The 24226-nt window shown below is 37.0% G+C and overlaps 1 protein-coding gene across 7 annotated transcripts in view; it reads left to right on the plus strand.

The window, feature by feature from the left end:
* The window catches only part of SMAD5 (SMAD family member 5), a 50442-nt gene extending 33687 nt beyond the window's left edge, over window positions 1-16755 (plus strand). For all 7 annotated transcript variants that reach the window (XM_001169564.6, XM_001169580.7, XM_001169547.6 and 4 more), the window contains 3 exons: window positions 6469-6690; window positions 8418-8674; window positions 11361-16755. In XM_001169564.6, coding sequence (XP_001169564.1) covers window positions 6469-6690; window positions 8418-8674; window positions 11361-11504 — 623 coding nt within the window. In that variant the 3' untranslated portion in view covers window positions 11505-16755. The remainder of the gene's footprint in view (window positions 1-6468; window positions 6691-8417; window positions 8675-11360) is intronic.
* The last annotated feature ends 7471 nt before the right edge of the window (window positions 16756-24226 follow it).

The following is a 24226-nucleotide window of genomic DNA, read 5'->3' on the forward strand; positions in this document are numbered from 1 at the left end:
TACATGGTAATTATATTTATACTTTTTTGAGGAACAGCCATACTGTTTTCCACGGTGGATGTACCATTTTATATTCTCAGCAACAGTGCACACGGATTCCATATTCTTCACATCCTCACCAGCACTTGTTTTCTATTTTTTAGATATTGACCATTTTAATGGGTATGAAGAGATATCTCACTGTGGGTTGTTCTGTATTTTTTTGTCTATCTTTTTTTTTTTTTGGATAATTGACAAATGAAAAATTGTATATCTTTATGGTGTCATTGTGGCTTTAATGCCACTTTGGTTTGAGACCTTAACCTCCTTAGTTTGTCCCAAGTTTAGAAATATGTACTGCTATTTTATACGTTTCTTAAAACAATGTGTTTTTATGTGTTTTCTATGTTTGTGATAATACTGAATGTGTGTTATATTGAGTGCTCTGTATTCCTAAGAGCAGTTAAATTTCCAGACCCCTAATAGTTTTGTTAATGTTTCTATAATGTCTAGAATTTATCAAGAAATCTCATTATATTAATTTGCCTATAATTTAAAATCTACCTTCATTTACCATAAAAATGGAACATGAATTTCTGGATTTGAATTCCTGTTTCTCTACTTATTTGCTTTGCAATGTAGGTAGTTTTTAAATCTCTAAGCCTGAGATTCCCCATTTACAAAATAGGGATGATATGCTGGAATTATTAATATGTTGATTAAATTAGTCAATACATGTAATGATTTTAGCACACAACATTAGGCCGTACACAATAAATAGTATTATTTTTCTCCTTTTAAAAATATGGACTGTATTTACTCCACTTTATTCTCCTTTTGAAAATATGGACTGTATTTACTCCACTTAACCTCCTTTTCTTTTCTCCTGATTTTCCAGAGATCATAGTGCCATTTAATAGTGTTATATGTTAGATGTCCATTGGAATGTAATTTGTCTCAGCCAAACAACTGAGCCCCTTTAGAGGAACTTCATACTCACATTTTCTCACCTTTGTAGATACCTTTTTCACTAGAATTTCTTCTCATTTCAGTCAGATTATGTGTATTTTCTCCTTTCTTTTTGCCAAAAAAGTGACAAAAAGAAAATCAAAGTTAAACGGCAATGCCTGGAACCACCTGTTAGCAACAATACGTCTTCTGCCTTGAGCAGAGGCAGTGCTTTTCTGGTTCCTCTTTTCCTTTTAACCAAAATTGCCTTTTTAGTTTTGCCTAGCATTTTTTTTTCTATAAGCTTCTGCTCGTTCTTAGCTCTAATCTTCTTGATGTTACTCTTATAACTTCATGCGACTCATTTGTACCTGTCTTTAGGAATGGGCCTCTACATGTATAAACTTTGTATAAACTTTAAAATCTGAGCTCTTAAGACTTCTTTGGGTTTACAGTGGTTTATTTTCCTCTCTTCCTTCTCATCTGCATTCTTTGCCATTGAATACTCAGAATTGATTTATTTTCCTCTCTTTCTTCTCATCTGAGTTCTTTGCCATATCAAACTCAGAATTGAGTTTTAAAAGTTAAACTATTCTATTAAAAAAATAGTTGGCTGGGCGCAGTCGCTCACTCCTGTAATCCCAGCACTTTGGGAGGCCGAGGCAGGCAGATCACCTGAGGCTCAGGAGTTTGAGACCAGCCTGGCCAACATAGTGAAATCCCATCTCTACTAAAATACAAAAATTAGCCGGGCTTGCTGGTGGGTGCTTGTAATCCCACCTGCTCGGGAGGCTGAGGCTGGAGAATCACTTGAACCTGGGAGGTGGAGGTTGCAGTGAGCCGAGATCATGCCACTGTGCTCAATCATGGATGACAGAGCGAGATTCCATCTCAAAAAAAAAAAAAAAAGTTAACCAATTATTTTAAATTGCCTACATAGACCATGTGATTACTCTTACATTTTCCTTGGTGTTATTTTATTCCTGCCCCTTTTTTTTTGAGACGGAATCTTGCTCTGCCACCCGGGATTGAATACAGCGGCACAATCTCGGCTCACAGTTCTCCTGCCTCAGCCTCCGACTAGCTGGGATCATCATACGCATGTGCCACCACACCCGGCTAATTTTTGTATTTTTAATAGAGACGGAGTTTCACCATGTTGGCCAGGTTGGTCTTGAACTCCTGACCTCACATGATCTGCCCACCTTGGCCTCCCAAAGTGCTGGGATTACCGGTGTGAGCCACCGCACCCGGCCATATTCCTGCCTTTTTTGAAAGAGAATTGAGGGTCTGTGATTTCTTTGCTTGATTTCAGCTCCAGGAAGGGTGCTGGGATGTAGAGCTTCCATGTATCTCTTCTATGCTTTGTGTCTATTATGAGTTACTGACTTTTATATTAATGAGTTTGGCCAGTATTTTATATTGTGTATAAACCTTTTTCTGTAGGCAGTTCTGGCATGTAAAATTTAAACATATACCTCTATTTACCCAAAGATAATGTTCATTTAGTTGTTTTTTTTGTTTTTCTTTATAAATAGACTTTATTTTTTAGTTCAGTTTTTGGTTCACAGCAAAATTAAGTGGAAGGTACAGAAAGTTCTCACATACTCTCTTCTCCCACACAGGCACAGCCTCCTCCGTTATCAGCATCTCTCACCAGAGTGGTACATTTGTTATAGTCAGTGAGCTTCCATTGACACATGATTATTATCCAGTGGGGTTCATTCTTGGTTTTGTACATTCTGTGGGTTTTTAACACATGTATCCACCCTTATGATATGATACAGAATCATTTTTTACCTCTTAAAAATTCTCTGTGCTCTGCCTGTTCACCTCTCCTTCCCCACAACCCCTTGCAACCACTGATCTTTTTACTGTCTCTATAGTTATGCCTTTTGCAAAATGTCGTAGTTAGAATCATACAGTATGTAGCTTTTTCAGACTGGCTTCTTTCACTTAGTAATATGCATTTAAGTTTCTCCATGTCTTTTTATGGCTTGATAGCTCATTTCTTTTTAGCATCTCTATTAGGGTTCTCTAGAGGGACAGAACTAATAGGATGTATGTAATATATATGAAAGGGAGTTTATTAAGGAGAATTGACTCATGTGATCACAAGGTAAAGTCCCACAATAGGCCATCTGCAAGTTGAGGAACAAGGAAGCCAGGGGTGGATCAGTCCAAGCCCAAAACCTCAAAAGTAGGGAAGCTGACAGTGCAGCCTTCAGTCTGTGGCCAAAGGCTCAAGAGCCCCTGGCAAACCACTGGTCTAAGTCCAAGAGTCCAGAAGCTGAAGAATTTGAGTCTGATGTTTGAGGACAGGAAGCATCCAGCACAGGAGAAAGATGAAGGCCGGAAGACTCAGCAAGTCTGCTCTTCCATCTTCTGCCTGCCTGCTTTATTCTAGCCACGCTGGCAGCTGATTAGATGGTGCCTACCCAGATTGAGGGTGGGCCTGCCTCTCCCAGTCCACTGACTCAAATGTTAATCTCCTTTGGCGACACACCCACAGACACACCCAAGAAACAATACTTTGCATCCTTCAATCCAATCAGTTTGACACTCAGTACTAACCATCACAGCACCAAATACTATTTCATTGTCTTGGTTGTACCACAGTTTGTTTATCTGTTCACCTGCTGAAGAACCTTTTGGTTGCTTCTAAGTTTGAGCAATTATGAGTAAAGCTGGTATAAACATTCATGTGCAGATTTTTTATGTGGATATAGTTTTCATCTCATTTGAATAAGAAGCATGATTGCCAATTTTTATGGTAGGAGTATGTTTAGGTTTGTAAGAAACGGCCAAAGTGCCTTCTAAAATGGCTGTATCATTTTGCATTCCCAACTATAAATGAGAATTCCTGATGCTCCTCATCCTTACCAACATTTGATGTTGTCATTGTTTTGGATTTTGGCCATTCTAATAGGTGTGTAGTAGTATCTCATAGTTGTTTTAATTTGCAGTTCCTTAATGACATAACATGTTGAACATCTTTTCACATGCTTACTTGACCAATCTGTGAGTCTGTGGTGGGCTCCCTACTCATATCTTTTGCCATACTTTAATCAGATTGTTTTTGAGTTCTTTGTATATTTTGAATTATAGTCTTTTATCAGATAGAACTTTTTCAGATTTTTTTTTTCCTAATCTGTGGCTTGTCTCCTCATTCTCCAGACAATGTCTTTCTCAGAGCAAAAGTTTTAAATTTTAATGAAGGCCAGCTTATCAATTATTTCTTCCATGAATTGTACCTAAAAAAAGGCATCATCATACCAGAAGTCATCTAGATTTTCTCCTGTATTATTTTCTAGGAGTTTTATAGTTTTGCATTTTACATTCAGGTCTGTAATCCATCTTGGGTCAATTTTGTGAAGAGTGTAAGGTCTAGTCTAGATTTACTTTTTTGATGTAGCTGTCCAGTTGTTTCCTGTATCATTTTTTGAAAAGATTTTTTTTTCTTCCATTGTATTGTCTTTGCTCCTTTGTCAAAGACCAGTTGACTGTATTTACTTGGGTCTATTTCTAAACTCTATTCTGCTCCTTTGATCTGTTTGTCTGTTCTTTTATTTTATCATGATCTTGATTACTGTATCTTTATAGTAAGTCTTGAAGTAGTGTCAGTCCTCTGACTTCGTTCTTCTCCTTTGATATTGTGTTGGCTATTTTGAGGCTTTTACCTCCCCATGTAAAGTACAGAATCATTTTGTCTATATCCAAAAAATAGCTTGCAGGGATTTTGATTGGTATTATTACTCTATAGATTAAGCTGGGAAACACTGCTATCTTGACGATATTGAGTCTTATTCTTGAATGTGCAGTATTTCTCCATTTATTTAGTTCTTTGATTTCTTTCATCAGAGTTTTGTAGTCTTCCTCATAGAGCATGTTCCTATTTTTTTATATTTGTGCCTAAGTATTTAATTTTGGGGATACTAATGTAAATTATAATTTTTTATTTTAAATTTCATTTGTTTATTGTTGCTGTATAGGAGAGCAATCAACTTTTGCTTATTAACCTTGTATCCTGCAACCTTGCTATAATGCTTACTAGTTCCAGGAATTTTTTTGGTCAGTTCTTTCTTATTTTTACATAGACAATCATGTAATTTGCAAACAAAGACAATTTCCTCCTTTCCTATCTGTGTACCTTTTATTTATTTATGGCATTAGCAAGGACTTCCAGTATGATGTTGAAAAGTGGGAGAGGAGGCATCTTTGCTTTGTTTTTGATCTTAGCAGAAAACCTTCTAGTTTCCTACCATTAAGTATGATGTTAGCTGTAGATGTTCCGTATCAAGCTGAGGAAGTTCCCCTCTATTCCTAATTTGCTGAGTCTCACTTAGTTTTTTAGTTTAACTTTTTTGTTTAAAATAATTTTACAGATACTGATTATAGTTAAATCCTTCAGGTCTCTGAAAAAGAATTTTTTGTCTCAAATTTAAACCTGAATTAGTTTATGTTAGAAAAACAATTAAAAATGTGTTGTTGCTGCTATGTTCTGAATTGTGTCCTCCCAAAATTCATGTTTTGAACCAAGGCCTGGGCACCTCCTCACTCCACCCAGAGGGTTGGGAGGGTAGAACATCAAACCAAAGAGGTTTATTCTCCAGCCTTAAGGCCTAATGCAATTTGCTTTGCTAGGTTTTCAGCTTCCTTGACCCATCATCACTCCCTTATTTTTTGTTTTTCCATTTTGGAATGGGAACGTCTATCCTGTGTCTGTCCCACCATAAGCACGTAACTTAACCTGGTTTCATAGGTTTACAGCTGGAGAGGAATTTTGCCTCAAGTCTCGCATGTCATATGTAGATGATATTTGGATGATACTGGGTTTACAACATTAGAGTTGATGCGGAAATGAGTTAAGACTTCAGGGGCTGTTGGGATAGAATATATGTGTGTATTTTACATGTAAGAAGGATGTGAATTTTGGGTTGCTGGGGTGGAATGCTAATGGACCATATTGAATCTCCCTAAAATTCATATGTTGAAGTCCTAACTACCAGTGTGATGGTATTTGAAGATGGAAATAATTAGGCTTGAGAGTGGGATTGTCATAATGAGATTAGTTCCCTTATAAGAAGAGGAAAAGAAACAGATCTTTCTCTAAGAGCATGCACTGAGGAGGGGCCATATGAGCACACAGTGAGAAAGCAGCTGTCTGCAAGCCAGGAAGCAGGTCCTCACTAGTTACCAAATCTTCTGGCACCTTGATCTTGGACTTCCCAGCCCCCAGACCTGTGAGAAATAAATTTCTGTTGTTTAAGCCACTCAGCCTTACGGTATTTTATAGCCTGAGCAAGCTACGACTATTGCCGATCCTGGTATTTCTATAACTTTTTAAATTGTCATATTCAAGCTGATTTCTAGTGCTTGTTTTCGGATATAGATTCACAGCTAGGAAGGACAGTGAGACTTGTGAAATATCTGAAAATTTTCTTTTTCATGTAATACTTGGGTTGGGTTAAAAGATAAACACATGGACAATCTGAGTTTCTGATATTTATTAAACTCTTTCTCTGTCTGGTTTGTTCACAGATGTTCAGCCTGTTGCCTATGAAGAGCCTAAACATTGGTGTTCAATAGTCTACTATGAATTAAACAATCGTGTTGGAGAAGCTTTTCATGCATCTTCTACTAGTGTGTTAGTAGATGGATTCACAGATCCTTCAAATAACAAAAGTAGATTCTGCTTGGGTTTGTTGTCAAATGTTAATCGTAATTCGACAATTGAAAACACTAGGCGACATATTGGAAAAGGTAATCTTGTCATTTTCCTACATTTAATCGAATTCAATCATTTGTTGTACTTGTCATGAACCATGCATTGTGAAAGGTGCTAGAAACATACAAAGAAGTTTGACACGTGGCCTCTGCCTTAAGTTGCCGATATTGAAGAATGTATTAATCAAATAAAGACATGATGTTCCCTCATTTTTTTGTCCTGCTTAGTGTTTCTTCCCAGTGCTAAGGATCTGAAATCATACTACCACTTTGTTTTTTGAGTGTTACCCTGACTGGAACATAAGCTGTACAGAAACTTGCTTTGTTCACAGCAGTATCCCCAGTAGCTAGAAGAGTGCCTCATTGTAAATACACAACACATATTTATGGAATATTGTGTATGAATGCTGGTGAAGGATTAGAATTTTATAATTAAGGTATTTGTGGAGTATTTTGGGTTGAGATGACTTGTAAGTGTTACCATGATGTGAGAGGAGCGGAATTAGAAATGGGAAATCTAGTGTGAATGATACCCCAGTGGCTTCACCACCACTGCTCCCATCTTTTAAATTTAGGCAATAAGGTTTTATTAATAATTCATCCTGCAAGATAGTTGCCATAATAAACCGGGCCCTTTTCATACTGCAATAAAATGTCAAAGTCTCATGCATCAAGTGATCAGGAAGGAAACCCATCCCAGGTAAAGTGTATTGCCTGTTTCTTGAGACGTTTTGTTTTTACCCCTTGCTGCATTTTGCTTCTTTAACTTGAGGGCATCTTGGTCCAAAATAGGAATAAAAGGTAAATAAATATAATTGTGATAGGATTTCTTATAGAAGTGATTCAAAAAAATCCTATGGCCAAAAATAAGTTACGAAACAAAGTTTTCATTGTCTTTTGAGTTTACTGCCAACTTGCCTTAGTTTTTTCAGTGAAGTGCCTCACTTCTAGGCATTGATTTTTTTTTTTTTCTTCCATCACAGTAGGAGTAATTTAAGGGAAATCTATTTTGTGAATTATGAAATTCTAGAATCAGTTTTTTCTTTTTCCCCAGCATATAGTTCTAGGACCTTTTCTTTCATGGGTTAGTTTTGGGGTGGTGGAGGGATATGTTGGGAAAATACTAGGTGACTAGCTTTAGTTATATAATTTGAATATTTAATGTTAAAACTATTTCCGCATATTTATATATTTAAAAAATTTTTCTTTTTTTTTGCCCTCACATCTTGCAAAGGAACATATATATTTTTAAATATAAAAAAATTTTAAGTAAGATAAATCTGCCATTTCAAAGCTCTTCTTGTGACCTGAAATTATATATGTAACTTTGGTTTTTTTTTAGTGTTGCTGTCCTCTTTGTTAGCACAAAGAGTGCAAAAGTCTGTCAAATGACTGTTTATGATAGTTGATAGCACTGAGCATTTATTTGAAAGGACTCATCAAAAGATGATTTGGGGTTTTTTTTTTTTAGCCCTCTCTTTCTCTCATAGAGATGATAAATGATTGTTGGGAAAGGAAAAAGAGAACAACCTAAAAATGGATAACTTAATATGCTGCCTATTTGAGGCTTCTCTTGTAGATGCAGGCAGACATTAACCTCTTGATTATCTTTGGCAGCAGAAGGCCATCTAGTGGTAACTTCTGTCTAAAGACTGCTGGAAGTTTGCTGTGGATTAATGGGTACTTTTGTTGCACCATACAGTCTATTTGGTTTCATTGTAATGATTCTTTAAGCTGACTCTTGTGATGTTTGTCTTTTTAAGGTGTTCATCTGTACTATGTTGGTGGAGAGGTGTATGCGGAATGCCTCAGTGACAGCAGCATATTTGTACAGAGTAGGAACTGCAACTTTCATCATGGCTTTCATCCCACCACTGTCTGTAAGATTCCCAGCAGCTGCAGCCTCAAAATTTTTAACAATCAGGAGTTTGCTCAGCTTCTGGCTCAATCTGTCAACCATGGGTTTGAGGCAGTATATGAGCTCACCAAAATGTGTACCATTCGGATGAGTTTTGTCAAGGTGAGTTGTGACCTCTAACATAATTTGAGTCACTATAAATGTGTATATTATGACTTTAGGTTATAATTTTTAAAAATTATTTGTTAAATGAAAGTTGATAATTGCTTTTGGCCTGATTTAACAGGTTTTTAAATAAAGTTATTGAATTTGTAATTTTAACTACATAATAGATCTAAGATTTCATTTTGTAATCTTAGACATTATAAAATGCATGATTGATATTGATTTTGATATTGAATAGGGGCTGAGATTATAAGGAATTTTAGTTAAAAGACTAAATTTCTAGAAAGCATTTGTATTAGTCCATTTTCATGCTGCTAATAGACATACTCAAGACTGGGTAATTTATGAAGAAAAAGAGGTTTAATGAACTCACAGTTCCACGTGGCTGGGGAAGCCTCACAATCATGGCGGAAGGTGAAGGAGGAGCAAAGTCATATCTTACATGGCGGCAGGCAAGAGAGAATGAGAGCCAAATGAAAGGGGAAACCCCTTATAAAACTATCGGATCTTATGAGACTTTATTCACTACTGTGAGAACAGTATGGGGGAAACTGCCCCCATGATTCAGTTATCTCCCACTGGGTCCTTTCCACAACATGTGGGAATTATGGGAGCTACAATTTAAGATGAGATTTGGGTGAGGACACAGCCAAATCATATCAGCATTTAATATTAAAATTGCTATTTGAGTCTCTTAACTTCAACAGTTTTGATTATTATTACTAGATTTCATTAGGGTGACTTGGCAGAATTCTTTAGAATACTAAAATTATTTCATTTCTAGCTAAGTACTGTTATTAAAAGTAATGGCAGAAGCCACAATTACTTTTCCACCAACCTTAATATTAAGGATTTGCAAAGTTCAAAGGAACTTTTCAAGTTTTTCATCTACTCTCTTCACCTGACTATATTGACATTCCAAAGATTTGTGCTTAAAATCTGAAAAGAATTTTAGTCATGTATTTAAGCAATCTGTACTGTATCTACATGGTTCTTAAGAATTTAGCACAAGAAGAGCACCTGTCACACGCTGTGCATGGGTTTTTTTCTTTTTGGTATTCAGCCCCAGTCCAGTGTTTTCATGATACTTTGCTGTAGATCTATTGTATACATCAGTTTACTGGTTACCCTGAAGGTATTTCTCCCTTCTTGTACAGTAATGTGACTTTTGCATATTTATTTTAATCTCCACTCCCCAATGTTCTTCACTCCCCTGACCGCCCTCCTTCCCCAACCCAGTTTTCCTGGGCCAAGACTACCATAAGCAGTAAACCAGAGAACCTGATAAATCCAGGAAAATAAAAGTGAAAAATTTCTATTTTAATTTTTATCTGCAGTTTTAGGCTAAAGATTTCAGCTCAGTTCATCCCAGTAATTTCCACCCTTAAAGGATAATCACTATGTGACTGCCACATTAAATTATACATGCATGTATTGATCAATATCTACAGTGCCTTATCTGATATTCAAACAACTTGAAAATAAAAAATTTTTCATTAAAAAAAAAAAACCTGGGCCGGGTGAGGTGGCTCACACCTGTAATCCCAGCACTTTGGGAGGCCAAGGCAGGTGGATCACCTGAGATCAGGAGTTCGAGACCAGCCCGGCCAACATGGTGAAACCCTGTCTCTACTAAAAAATACAAAAATTAGCCGGGCATGGTGGTGGGTGCCTGTAATCCCAGCTACTAGGGAGGCTGAGACAGGAGAATTGTTTGAACCTGGGAGGCGGAGGTTGCAGTTAGCCGAGATTGCGCCATTGCATTCCAGCCTGGGCAAACAAGAGAGAAACTCTGTCTCAAAAAAAAAAAAAAAAAGAAAAAAAGAAACTCTGACATGTGACATGATCTTACATGAGGCTATTTATGATTTTGATTTTGATTTTTTATATATGATTCCTTTATTAGTATTTAAGTGACATCTCTTTACGTTTTTTAGTGGTTTCTCCAGGAATTACCAAATGTTATCTTTAACATACCCCAATCTACCTAGAGTTAATATTGTACTATTTTTAGAATGTAAAATATGAAAACCTTGCTGTTGAAGAGTTTTAATTACCTTCTTTTATTCTTTGTGCTATTCATAAATTTTACATCTGCACATTATATATCTTATAATACAGTTAAAATTTTTCCTTTAAATAGTCATTAAGTCTTACAAAGAAATTAAGAGAAAATGGTATTTATAAATATTTGCAGGCAGATTCTTTGGGGCTATGTAAATACACTGTTTCTCCTTTATATTTTACCCACAATTTTTGCATTCTTCAATATATCTTGTCTACAGTAATTATTACTGTGGTGTTCTAGTGGTGATTTTCTATTTTGCATTTATCCCATTAAGGGAGAATGTATCTCAGATCAGAAATATTTGTTTTAATTATGAGATACTGTGTACTGTGTTACCTTTCTAAGATTAAAAAAAATTATGAACTATAACTGGCTCTAAGGGTTTCTTTTAAGGGAATTATATATTATTTTAGAATTCATGAATCTTTAAATAATGTAGCTGTTGTCTTTTAATTTCATGGTGAATACTAAGACTGGTTTTGTGATAGTTATTCTCTTTATGTAAATTCTACATATCTCTACTGTTAAAAGCTATCTTTTTCTTATGGTAAAATTGGTTTAGAGTGGTTGACAGTTTAAAGAGGGATTTGTGATGATATCTGTTCATTTTCATAGGGTTGGGGAGCAGAATATCACCGGCAGGATGTAACCAGCACCCCATGTTGGATTGAGATTCATCTTCATGGGCCTCTTCAGTGGCTGGATAAAGTCCTTACTCAGATGGGCTCCCCTCTGAACCCCATATCTTCTGTTTCATAATGCAGAAGTATTCTTTTCAATTATATTGTTAGTGGACTTGTTTTAATTTTAGAGAAACTTTGAGTACAGATACTGTGAGCTTACATTGAAAACAGATATTACAGCTTATTTTTTTCTACATAATTGTGACCAATACATTTGTATTTTGTGATGAATCTACATTTGTTTGTATTCATGTTCATGTGATTAACTCTCAGAAGTGTTGTAAAAGATGCAGAGTAAGTATTATGCCCCAGTTCAGAAATTTGGCATTGATCTTAAACTGGAACATGCTTTTACTTTATTGCCCTAACAATTTTTTGTTAAATTTATTTGAAAATGCATCACATGATGAAAAATTTATAGTAGCTTATAAGAGGGCATATACAGTGAAGAGTAAGTTTTCCCTCCTACTCTTGATCTTCCAGAAGCTGTACTTTTACCAGTTTCTTTGTCCCACCAACTTAAAAAAAAAAAGTACAATTCATTGTTTTGCAAAAGTGTATGGTAGGGGCTTAAAAGAAACTATAAAGTTTTATTTGAATGAACACTATGCACTGCTGTAACTGGTAGTGTTCAGTAAAAGCAAAATGATAGTTTTCTAGATGACATAAAATTTACATTTAATACAGATAAGTGTTCTTCAGTGTAATGTGACTTCATGCTATATATCTTTTGTAAGACATTTCCTTTTTTAAAAAAATTTTTGCAAATAACTGATCTCAAGTATACGTCATTTACTCAAAATCTGTCATAAGCATTACTTTATAGCTAGTGACAGTGCATGCACAGCCTTGTTCAACTATGTTTGCTGCTTTTGGACAATGTTGCAAGAACTCTGTTTTTGACATGCATTAATCTTTTATTTTGCACTTTTATGGGTGACAGTTTTTAGCATAACCTTTGATAAAATACACTCAAGTGACTTGGACTTAGATGCTTATCCTTACGTCCTTGGTACCTTTTTTGTATTAACAAACACTGCAATTTATAGATTACATTTGTAGGAAGTTATGCTTTTTTCTGGTTTTTGTTTTACTTTCAACCTAGGTTGTAAGACTGTTATTCTATAGCTCCAACTTAAGGTGCCTTTTTAATTCCCTACAGTTTTATGGGTGTTATCAGTGCTGGAGAATCATGTAGTTAATCCCATTGCTCTTACAAGTATCAGCTTACTTGTATCAGCCTCCCTACGCAAGGACCTATGCACTGGAGCCGTAGGAGGCTCTTCAGTTGGGCCCCAAGGATGAGGCTACTGATTTGATACTAAATGAATCAGCAGTGGATGTAGGGATAGCTGATTTTAAAACACTCGACTGGGCACAGTGGCTCACACCTGTAATCCCAGCACTTTGGGAGGCTGAGGCAGGCAGATCATGATGTCAGGAGTTCGAGACCAGCCTGGCCAATATGGTGAAACCCTGTCTCTACAAAAAATACAAAAATTAGCTGGGCATGGTGGTGCGTGCCTGAAGTCCCAGCTACTCGGGAGGCTGAGGCAGAAGAATCACTTGAACCTGGGAGGCGGAGGTTGTGGTGAGCCGAGATCGCACCACTGCACTCCAGCCTGGGCGACAGAGCGAGACTCTGCCTCAAAAAACAAAACAAAACAAAACACTCACCCATCAACGAATATAGACTCTTCTCTCATTTATCGATGATCCTCTTTTTCCATTTTTTAAGTACTTATGTGGAAGCTAGTCTCCCAAAACACAATCTTTAGAGAGAAAAGACATGAATGAACTCCAAAATATCCATTTAATCAATCATGTTTTTGGCTTTGGATAAAGAACTTTGAACCAGTTTTTTTCTCAGGAGCTGTCAAATGGACACTTAGTTATGACATGAGAATGAAGAAATTATTTTGGAAAAAAAAAATGACCTAATTTACCTATCAGTGAAAGCTTTATTTTCTGGTGCCTTTTGAAAGTATATGGAGTCATATCATTCTTCTGTTTAAAATGTTAGTTTGGTTTGACTTTCCACTTTGTCCTTTCTGCTCTTGTGAAGAAAAAAAAAAGCATTTTCGAGGAAAGAATTATGCAATTTCTTTTGTTTTCTGTGTCATTATTTATTGCTTTTTCAATGTGCAGCCAGTGGATGGTTTTAGTTCTTTCAGATGAACTGCCATTTGTGTTTCAGCTCACAGTTCTTTGCTGGGTAAAAGAAATACTTTCTGACAGTCACCTGAGCCTTAAATGTAAGTATTACATGACATGCATTCTGTTTCTTCCAGAGTTCTGTCTGCCACACGAAAGAGAATATTTGCTTACTTGATAGAACTTTGGCATTTTCATCATTCTTTTACTTAACCAGGCTTATGGCATGATCTCTGGAACAAATTTGTAGGAAAAAAATTACTCCAATTGAATGACTGATGTATGTAATCAACTTCATTGGGCTGCAGTAAACTAGTGGAAATTAGAGAGTTGTTTTATTGGTGTTTTCTACTGTGAGTTAATTAAAAATTGTTTTTATTTGGGGTCATTATGTCACAGTCTTGAGTTAAGATCTTACGTGATTGGCCTTTTCTTTGTTTTCTCTTAGGAGTTGTGTCTCATGAGTGACAGTACTAAAGCTATTAACAACTAAGAGTTTGACAGAGAACTATAAGCCTGTTGTATCTCCTAAAAGTTGTCAACTCCCCACCCTTGGACTTTAAATGAAAATTTTATTCAGTCCAGCTATTCTTACAGTCCCTAAGGATTTTCATATATCTATGTATAGGAGATAAAATTTGCTAGTAAGATTTTTAAAAACTGGCTAGTGAAAGGAAAGTACTTCTGAAAGAAACCATTTTAGCAAATTATGGTTATATGTTTTAATTTAATCTACAGAATGTTTTATAGTAAAATTCTAGCACCACTAGAATAATCACATAGCATGTACAATATATTTATGCTGGCTGAAAAGACAGAATCTGGGAATAATAAAATTGCAACCAGTTTGGTAATGCAAACAGCAGAATAGAATGAAATCTCAGTAATGAATTAAAGCAACAAAAAGATATTGATTGGCAAAAAGCAAGATAGAAGAGATGAATTTGCTTAACATCTCTACATAATATTTATGGTCTGGTCAGTATTGGTCTGGTCAGTATTGCCTGGCTGACGTGAAATGTAAACTAGTAGGCATGTTATTGATCTGCTAAAACTAACCCTTTTTTTAAGAGGAAATTTAAGGAAGACGTCAATCAAAATGTCAAATATGTGTGTCAGAATATAAATAATTTTTCACATTGTATTGTTGCTATATAAAAAAAATAATAGAATTGGTTGGGTTTCTGAGGTGAAATCCAGAGTAAGAGTACTAGACAGTTCAACAAGCCACATCTAATGGCACAGATAGAGGATGTAGCTATTTTATACCTTTCATAACATTTGAGAGTAAGATATCCTTCAGGATGTGAAGTGATTATTAAGTACTCATACCTGAAATCTGTTGTCAAGATTAGAACTGGGATTCATGTTAAAAACCTTCCATATTACCTGAGGGTACCTGTGGGGAACAGTTTCTTCCCCTGTGTGGTAGTATTTTGTTGGAAGAGAAAGTTTATACGAAAAATGAAATTCTTCCAACAGCAGAGAAACTCTAAAAAGTTTGATAGTACCTATCAAAGTGCTGTACTTCTGTGATAGAGAACATCTGATGTACCAATTTAGATCTATTTCTTTATACTTTTTCTAATCAATTGCTTAATAGTACTTTGGATGATTATCACCTTTGCCACTTAAAATATATAAATATCCTTTTTACTTCATGAGGAAGGAAGAATTTTTTGATAATTACTGAGTTCAGCCTTTTGTGATGACTTATATTTTGGACTTACATTTTAACTTTAAAGAATGTCAGATCCCTTCTTTGTCTTACTAGTTAAATCCTCACCTAATCTCTTGGGTATGAATATAAATGTGTGTCATCGTTATATTGTTCAGCTAGATGAGCAAGTATCTTAGGGTAGTAGGTAGCCTGGTGGTTTTAGAAGTGTTTGGTGATTTTTATGGAGAGAGTTTTCCTAAGTGGTGGTTTATAGGTGGTATCAGATATTATTAGGGCAGCTTTTTGGGGAGTAATCTCAGGTCTCCCAGAGCAGCAGCATTTTTCTCATTGATATAAGTAAGATTCTTAGGAGCTTTTCTTATCACACAAGATGCATGAATCAAATGTGAGAATTGAAGGCATTTCTTCTGCATAAACAAAGAATTCTACCTGCTGGACAGAAACCTGGAAAGTTCTTTGGAATTCGCTGAATTACAGTTTAGTATGTCCTGATTACAGAGTGACAATATTTATCAAGCCTTTGTTATATTGGATTATCTTATCTTTTAAAATACAACTGTATTATAATTGAAATGACAGCCCAAAATTGGATGGTTTACCAAAACCAATGAAAGGGATTTCACACATCAATTTTTATTTCTGTTTTGAAGAGCACATGCTACATAATAATTGCTAGTAGCAATTGCAGTAAAACAGGTGATAAGTTATTTTCTCTGAAAAGATCCAGTCCTAGAGCAGGATTCTTCGATCATTCATGGCAGAGTGAAAAAGGTTTGTATGGTTCTTGTCCAAATAACTCAGTTCTTAAAATTCTTAAAATGATCGTAAACAATTATCCTTTAAAGGTTTATTTGAAGATGGTGTTAAAGTACAGAATTTTATGTACAGGTAGATTTTTCCGTCCCTCATTAATAGTGCCTTCTTAATTAATACAGACTGGTGTTAGCTATAACACAACTCCAGTAAGGCCAAAGAATCCCAAGTTCTTTGTGGAAAAAAAAAAAAATCTTTTAGGGTCAGATTTTCCCTTCTAATATCATTGAAGATGATGTTGCATTGATTTATTCATAAAGTATTTTAACTATAGGAACTCTAGAAGATAATGGTTAGGCAGGTGATTTTTTTTAAAAATATGGTTGGCGTAAGTTGTATTTTGAAATTCACTTATTTTAAAATCGAAGAGGATTGTAATCATGGAAATAGAATGTTTGTATCTACCTGCCCACATTTTCTTAAAAAGATATTTCATATACAGATAATGAAGACCAAGCTAGTGGCTGCACTGTAGGTCTGCTGCTTATTTGTATTTGTTTTGCTTCTGTTTATGTTGTAGAAGCTGAAATTCTAGCAACATGCTTCAATTCTGTTATTTTGATACTTATGAAAATGTATTAGGTTTTACTATATTGTGCTTTTCAAAGCCATAACTCTTAAGAACTTTGTTTTTGCATATTGTTTGCTAATTCTTTACTTTAATAAACCTCAAAACCTGCTTAATGTGTCTTTTTTTGTTTTGGCTCTGGAGTTGGCCTGCCTGCGTTTGAGTCATGGGCCTCATAGCTTAGACAAGTTGCTTAACCACTCTATGCCTCACTTTCCTGACCTGTAAAGGAAAAGTCTACTTCATAGGAAGGATTTGAGGGAAGATTAATTGAAGTGTAATACAAATACAGTATTTAGAACAGTACTTAGAACATAAGAACTCAAATCTTAAAATTGTTACTATCTTTTACATTTCCACTAGTTCTTTGATTCAGAATAATTACTTCTTATGTTGCTTGACCTCAGTGTATCAACCTTTGATGATCCACTTTGTGAATTTACAATTTTTTATGTCCTTTTGTCTTCTTTTTTGAAAAAATTTTAAATCACAGACTGACTTTGCATCATTGTCACTGTGTTGCACACTTTTACCAACCTCTGAATTACATATACAAGACATGCAAACTCATTCTAATTAGAAAGGAATGGTGAGCGAGGCACAGTGGCTCAGGCCTGTAATCCCAGCTTTTTGGGAGGCTGAGGCAGGTGGATCACCTAAGGTCAGGAGTTCAAGAGAAGCCTGGCCAACATGGTGAAACCCCGTCTCTACTAAAAATCCAAAAATTAGCCGGGTGTGGTGGCGCGTGTCTGTAATCCCAGCTACTTGGGAGGCTGAAGACAGGAGAATCTCTCGAACCCAGGAGGTGGAGGTTGCACTGAGCCAAGATCATGCCATTGTACTGCAGCCTGGGCAACAAGCGATACTGCGTCTCAAAAAAAAAAAAAAAAAAAAAAAAAAAAGGAATGGTGAAAAATCATGTGCCCTTGCCAGAAATGTAGAAAAACCCAAACTACATATTAACCCTAAAGGATAAAGATAAAAGCACTTGTTCTTTTTTTTTTTTTTTTTTTTTTTTTTTTTTAGATAAAAAAGACTCTATATTCAAGCTTGTCCAGCCTGCACACATGGGCTGCATGTGGTCCAGGACAGCTTTGAATACGGCCCAACACAAATTGGTAAATTTTCTTAAAACATTATGAGATTGTTTTGCGAGTTTTTTTTCTTTTTTTTTAGCTCATCAGCTATCGTTAGTGTTAGTGTGTTTTATGTGTGGCCCAAGATAATTATACTTCACTGTGGCCTAGGGAAGCCAAAAGATTGGACATTCCTACCAATTTCTGAGAATCAGTTCCTTCCTATGTCTTTTTACTTAAAAGGCATTTTGTAAGGTATTTTGTAGCAACATCACTGGTTGTTTTAGAAGTGTATTTTTTAAAAAAGCACACTTGTCCTAGCAGAAGAAGGTTCAGTGAGCACTAAGAGGATGTTGGCTTCTCTTGGGTTTAAGATAATTAGTTTTCAGGTTGCTGTAGCCAAAACAGTTCAGGTGATGAGGGGTTGGGACAGTGGCTAATACTATTTTGTATTACAGCAGTTTTGATGCAGGTATCGTTTTATAAACATTTTTAAGATTGTCAGTAGACTGCAGCAATGCTTATAAGGAAGATTTATTTAGAGCTCTGTACTATTTATGATTGAAAGAAGGAAGCATTTTTAAAACACCCTTCCCATTTAACATTTTAAATATTACTGATTTTTGTCATTGAATTTGTAAGTCTGTCATAAACTTTGCAAAAACAAAACTTGTTCTTTCTATCTAAATCAGTTTTTCTGTTTAAAAAAAGGGTAATGGGGCTATAGGGAAAATTCAAAGAAGAGCTATGGGCAGCTTGCTTAACCATCTCCATGTTAAAGTATGTTGGATGGGAGGTGGGAAGACGGATTTAGACTGGTGGTGAAGACTTATCCATATTATATCAAATGGGTGTGTGTATAATTCCTAGTGAGAGATTTTCTGAGGCAGTTTATTGATGTTTAGAGATGGATTTTGAAAAGATCCTTATACTTTGTCTTAATCAGTTACCCCTTCCCATCTAATAAACCTCCTTCATTATTTCATTTTAAATAATACTTTCATTTGAGATAAATGCTGAGAATTTTAACAGAAAAGTTAAAACTGAAACCCCCAAACCAGTAGCAAAGGTTTATGAGTGTGCCCTTCTAACCTGTTCTGGTAGTCACTGTACATTGATCCTTGGCTTTCTTTGACAGATACTTTGCTGATTATAGATGGAGCTCTAGCTCTTTTTGAAAGGGTTCTCAGAGAAATTGGTTTGGTTCCAAAGTGTTTCTTGAGTTCTTTGTACCTAAGAAAGCCTTTCATTCTGCATAGCGTTTATCACCATCCAACATATATATTTCTTTACCCTGTTTATTGACCGTCTTACCTCATGGGAATGTAAGATCTGTGAGGACAGACCTGTGTTGCCACTGCTAGAACAGTTCTTGATACGTTATAAGTAAGCATACCAATATTTGTTGAATGCATGAGAGTACTGAAGCAAGAAGTGCATTTTTTAAGTATTAGAATTTACCTTTTAAATAATGTAATATTTACTTCTTAGTTGAATTGCTTCTAGCTCAATGTTTTATTAGCTCTCTTTATGCCTGAGAAGTGGTTTGATGTGGGGTGGGGTATTGTGGGAGCTGGCTAAAGTATAATTGAGAAGAAGGGGAAATTCAGCTAAGAAAGCACTCATATCCTTTCTCTTTGAACCTTTGGACTTTTGCTCCAAAGTTATCAAATTCTTGGAATTGTTGCTTGTAGAACCTGCAAAATTAATAGTCAAGTTAGAGCTTTAACCTGTTAACATTTAATATTTTCCCAAAGAAAGTAGGAAGGGCATAGTTTCCTTGATACGCTCGACAAGAGAAAATAACCCCAAAAAGTGTACTTTTAATTACACAGCTTACAGAAGCTGGGGTGTTACAAATTTTGTAGTGTGATTTTAGTGCCCTGGTTTAGACCCCGTAATATCCTTCCCTAACTGTTGTACATAAGGGGCAAGCCTTTCATGCACTCAGGTGGGAGTGGGAACAAGGAATACCTTTGAGAGAGAGAACGTATGATAAAACAAATACATGAACCATATTTGTGCTTCAGAATAAAAGATTAATTTTGCTGAAGAGTGTGTGTGGGTGATGTAGGGGGAGAAGTTCAGGAAGAAGAAACAACAGGGTCTAGAGGGTTTTTTAGATTTTGTCCACTTTATAGTTTTGCCAACATTAGTTCAGAAGTGTAACAGTAAACTTTCCCTAATTGCCTTTTGTTTACATAAAATTCTGTGAAATGTGGTTTTCATTAACTTAGAATTGTTTAGACCAAGTTAGTGAATTCAGTGAAGGTGAAGAATGCAGGCACAAACTAGTAATGTGTAACTAGTAAGGCTGGAGAGATGATGTTCATATGAAAAGAAGGTCCTTTCCTTTTATTGTCTGTTTAATAAACTGCTGTAAGCTTACCAATGCCCATTTGCCCTTTCATTGCAGAACACCTGTGTCCAGCTGGATACCACATTTCCTAGCTTTTTTTCAGCTAGGTATGGTCATGTGACTAAGCTTGGCCAGTAGGATATTAGCAGAAGTGATAGGCACCACTTCTGCATTATATCTGGAAGAGGAATGCACCCCTTGCTCTTTTGCCCTTCTCAGTGGCTGGAATGCAGATATGAAGGCAGGATCTAGCACAGATGCCTTGAAGTGGACATGGAAGCCGAGGGATGAGGATGACAGTTGTGCTACCCCTGAAAGAGTACTGTGCTACCCCTGAAAGAGTACTGTGAGAAAGAAACTTGAGTGGCGGATGGCTTTGTTATAGCAGCTTGGACTGTAACCTAATTAATACTAACTTGCCAATTGAGTGATTAACACAGGTCCAACTTTATGGTAGGCAGTAGGGCTGGAATCATTGTTCTTGTCCTCATGGAAAGTGAAGCTATAACAGAGTAGTTCCGAGTTCATTAGGTTAATCAGTTTTGGAGGGTGGAGAAGCAGGACCCACAAATGAGGGTTATTTTAAACTATAGACTCTACTTCTGTGTTTCTGAATATTTTTATTTTTTCTGGCCCTGAGCCGTATGAGCTTGTTCATTCATTTGACTAATATTTGAGGGCTTGTTAGATGTCAGGCTGAGGAATAAGAGTGGTTAAAACAAAAATTCTTTCCCTTAAGGATCTTCATTCTGGTTAATGAAGACACCAAACAAGGTAAATAAAATATATGGTGTGTTTACTAGTAAGTTCCAAAGAGAAAAAAATAAAGCAGGAAAGGAATATACCAGGGTTGGGGAACAAGGTGGAATTATAATTTTAGATATAGTAGCCAGGGAAGGTTTCACTGAGTAAATAATCTTTGATCGAAGTCCAGGAAGATGAGGAAGTTGTTATGTGAAGCAGTGATTTAACCAGTTCTTATTCAAGGCAATTCAGAAGGCATGTGAATGTTACTGCAATGATCTGTGCTTTTCTGCAGAAAATGAATAATTCAAGCAGAAATAGCTAAAGGTACAAACTTTTATTAAATTGCTTGTTCTTTAGTCTCTGCAGGAGATATAGTAATAACTGAAGTGTTACACAGGTGGAGACGGGAAACGTTAGTTGCTAAGAACTTTGGATTACCACCGCTAGGAAACCAGCCACTTGGAAGACCAATCAATAAAGGAGTGTTCAACTCAATATTTCACCTGATACAAGGTTAGTTTAAGGTGGAAAATCAAAGGATATGTGCTCCAATGTAAATACACCTTTTAAATTTACTTTAGCTCTGTTTTCCCTCTGTATTTAATTCAATAAATATTTATTGCCTATTTTCTGTTTAAAACTATGCTAGGCATTGGGAAACAGCAGTGAACAGGACACATGTTGTCCCTGTTCTCTGTTCATACAACTTACATGTTACTAGTGGGAAGAAGCATTGGGCTACTAATTATGCAGTTATTTATTAGCTATGATTGGGGAGGCAATATGGGGTCATGAGAGGATATAATCTTACCTGAGGATTTAGGCAAGTCCTTTTTGAGGAAGAAACATTTAACTGGAGACCTGAAGGATGAGAAGGCATCAGCCAGAGGAAGGAGGAGAAACAAACAGCTTAGGCAGAGGTAGGGATTGAAAGGCCACTGGAGTGTAAGAGGAGTGAGAGAAGACGAGGCTGGTGGGACCAGTTGATTCTGGTCCTTATTAGGCTTTTGTGTTTAATCCTGAGAGCAAAGAGAAGCCATTGGTGTATATGCTGGGGCTGGCGGCAGATGTGTTTATTGAGTGAGGAGAGACAAAAATGGAAGTAGGGCTTTGAGTTAGGGTTGTGATGGTGGACATAGACAGGAGTAGATGGAGTAGAGTGGTGCCTAGGGGGTGATGAGTTACATATTGAAGGATGAGGAAGAGTTTAGGGTCAAGAATGACCACCATGCATTTTTTACTTTGGGCAGCCATACGCTGGTGCAGTCTATTCAGATGAAGACTGAAGGAGGATCTAATTTAGACAGATGAGTTTTAGGCTTGTTGAGTTCGAAGTTTCCCATGAGATACCCAAATGGAGGTGTTGAGTGGGCTCAGGGATAGTGTGGAGAGAGTCATCTGAAAAGCAACTGAAGCCATGAGAGCAGATGAGATAGTTTAGGGGGAAAGTGCAAAGTGAGAAAAGACCCAGAATAGCTGTCCTCCAACTCTGGGCATACCTGTTGGGAAGTACAGACCTCTTTACTGTTTCCTGATAGCGCATGGCTGAAAAAGGACAGGTCACTGACAAAAAGTAGTTTGTACCACTGCATGCACTTCTGAAATGGCCATCCTGGTTAATAATGATAGCTCACATTCAGGGCATTTACTACATAGCAAACATGAGCTGAACACTTTACTGATAATGTTTCACTCCATATTGAAAATCCTTTGAAGAAGGTATTGTCATCTCTATTCTACAGATGATGAAACAGGCTATCAGAAATACAGAAATAACGATGAAGGCATGGAGTGGATGATCAAGCTCAGGTCATTGGTTCCAGAACTCAGACTCTTGGTCACCACTATGCTACCTCTCCTTGACTCCTAGCATCTGCAGCTACCTCCCCACCGTGATCTCCAGCCTCTCCCCCAACCCCCACCAACAAAAACGCGTTTACCTCAACCCTTCTGGCTGCTCACTGTGGCTGGTTATAGCAGAGGAACCCAAACACCTGTGACATGGGCCCTATTCCTATTTTTAGCCTGCCATGCCCTGCTCTCCAAAGGTGGTTTCAAGACATCTTGGAACTGGTGGGAGGGCAAAGGGCAGGAGGATGTGTATGCACAGGTCTACACCCAGACAGTCATCTCTCTTAGTTTGGGCTGCTTCCATAGACTGGGTGGCTTAAACAGAAATTTATTTTCTCACAGTTCCGTAAGCTAGAAGTCCTCCAAGATTTGAGTTCCGGCTGAGTCGGTTTCTAGTGAGGGCCCTCCTCCTAGTTTGCAGATAACCGTCTTCTCACCGTGTCCTCACATGGCCTTTTCTCCGTGCCTGCGCCTGGCCAGAGTTGAGAGCAATCTGTGGTCCCACAAGGACACTAATCCTATCAGAACAGGGCTTCACCCTTATGATTTCATATAACTTTACTTTCTTACTCTAAATACAGCCACTCTGGGGGTTAGGGCTTCAACATATGAATTTTGGGAAGACATATGCATTCAATTTTAACACCACCTAAATATCCAATCACCATGTTGTAGTCCACTTATTCTAAATATTATAGAGGACAGATCTAAATTCAGCCACATCCCTGCTTCCCAGAAGAGAGTCTGGGGCTGGGTTCAACATGAGGAAGAACCCATTACCCCTCAGTCTAATACTATCCTAGAAAAGAGAACCAAGTTACTCGGGTTCACAGTGCTGGCAGATAATACCTTTACTGACCCTGTGTGCTTTCTAGATTCCAGGTCTATGCAGGCTCAATTACCCAGAAACTTATTCCCAAAGTGTCTTCATTTGAAGTGGCCAAGCCTTTGGCTTAAGTGGCTGAGGCCACTGCAACCCTGTAGAGACATCAGAGAGAGCCCAAAAGCCTCCTGGATTACTCTGGCTTGAGCTGATTCTGGCCCAGGAACTACAGGTGAATCCTAAGCCAGTCATCTACTCATGTTCTCCCATGAAGGAACCAGTCCTTGCATTTGTTTGTGGTCACAGGAGACAGTGGGCCGTAGTGAGAGCACATCCTGTTGGTGGGGTCTCCTCCCAGCAGCAGTGCTGCTTCACGCCTATAGCTCAGTTCTACAAATAGCTATAGTTTGGACGCTCATTTTCTGCAAGCATTATGCTAGCATGTTGTTATTGGTTATAATAACTTTGGTTATACTCTATTATTCAAACTTGTAGAGCTAGTTGATATAATGCCCATTTTGCAGATGAGGAAATAGGCTCAGATAGGTTATTTGCACAAGGCCATACAGCTAGTGAGAGGTGGAGCTGGGATTTAAAGCCAGGCATTTGAACTCCAGAGCTTGTACGTTTGACCACTCTGCATACTACCTTCAGATCTGGCCATCAGGACATGTGGTGGAGGGATACTCTGCCTCTACATTAGTCTCCTACCTGTCACAAGCCCTC

The sequence above is a fragment of the Pan troglodytes genome, chromosome 4 (genome assembly GCF_028858775.2).
Source record: "Pan troglodytes isolate AG18354 chromosome 4, NHGRI_mPanTro3-v2.0_pri, whole genome shotgun sequence".
In the NCBI taxonomy this organism is placed as follows: Eukaryota; Metazoa; Chordata; class Mammalia; order Primates; family Hominidae; genus Pan; species Pan troglodytes.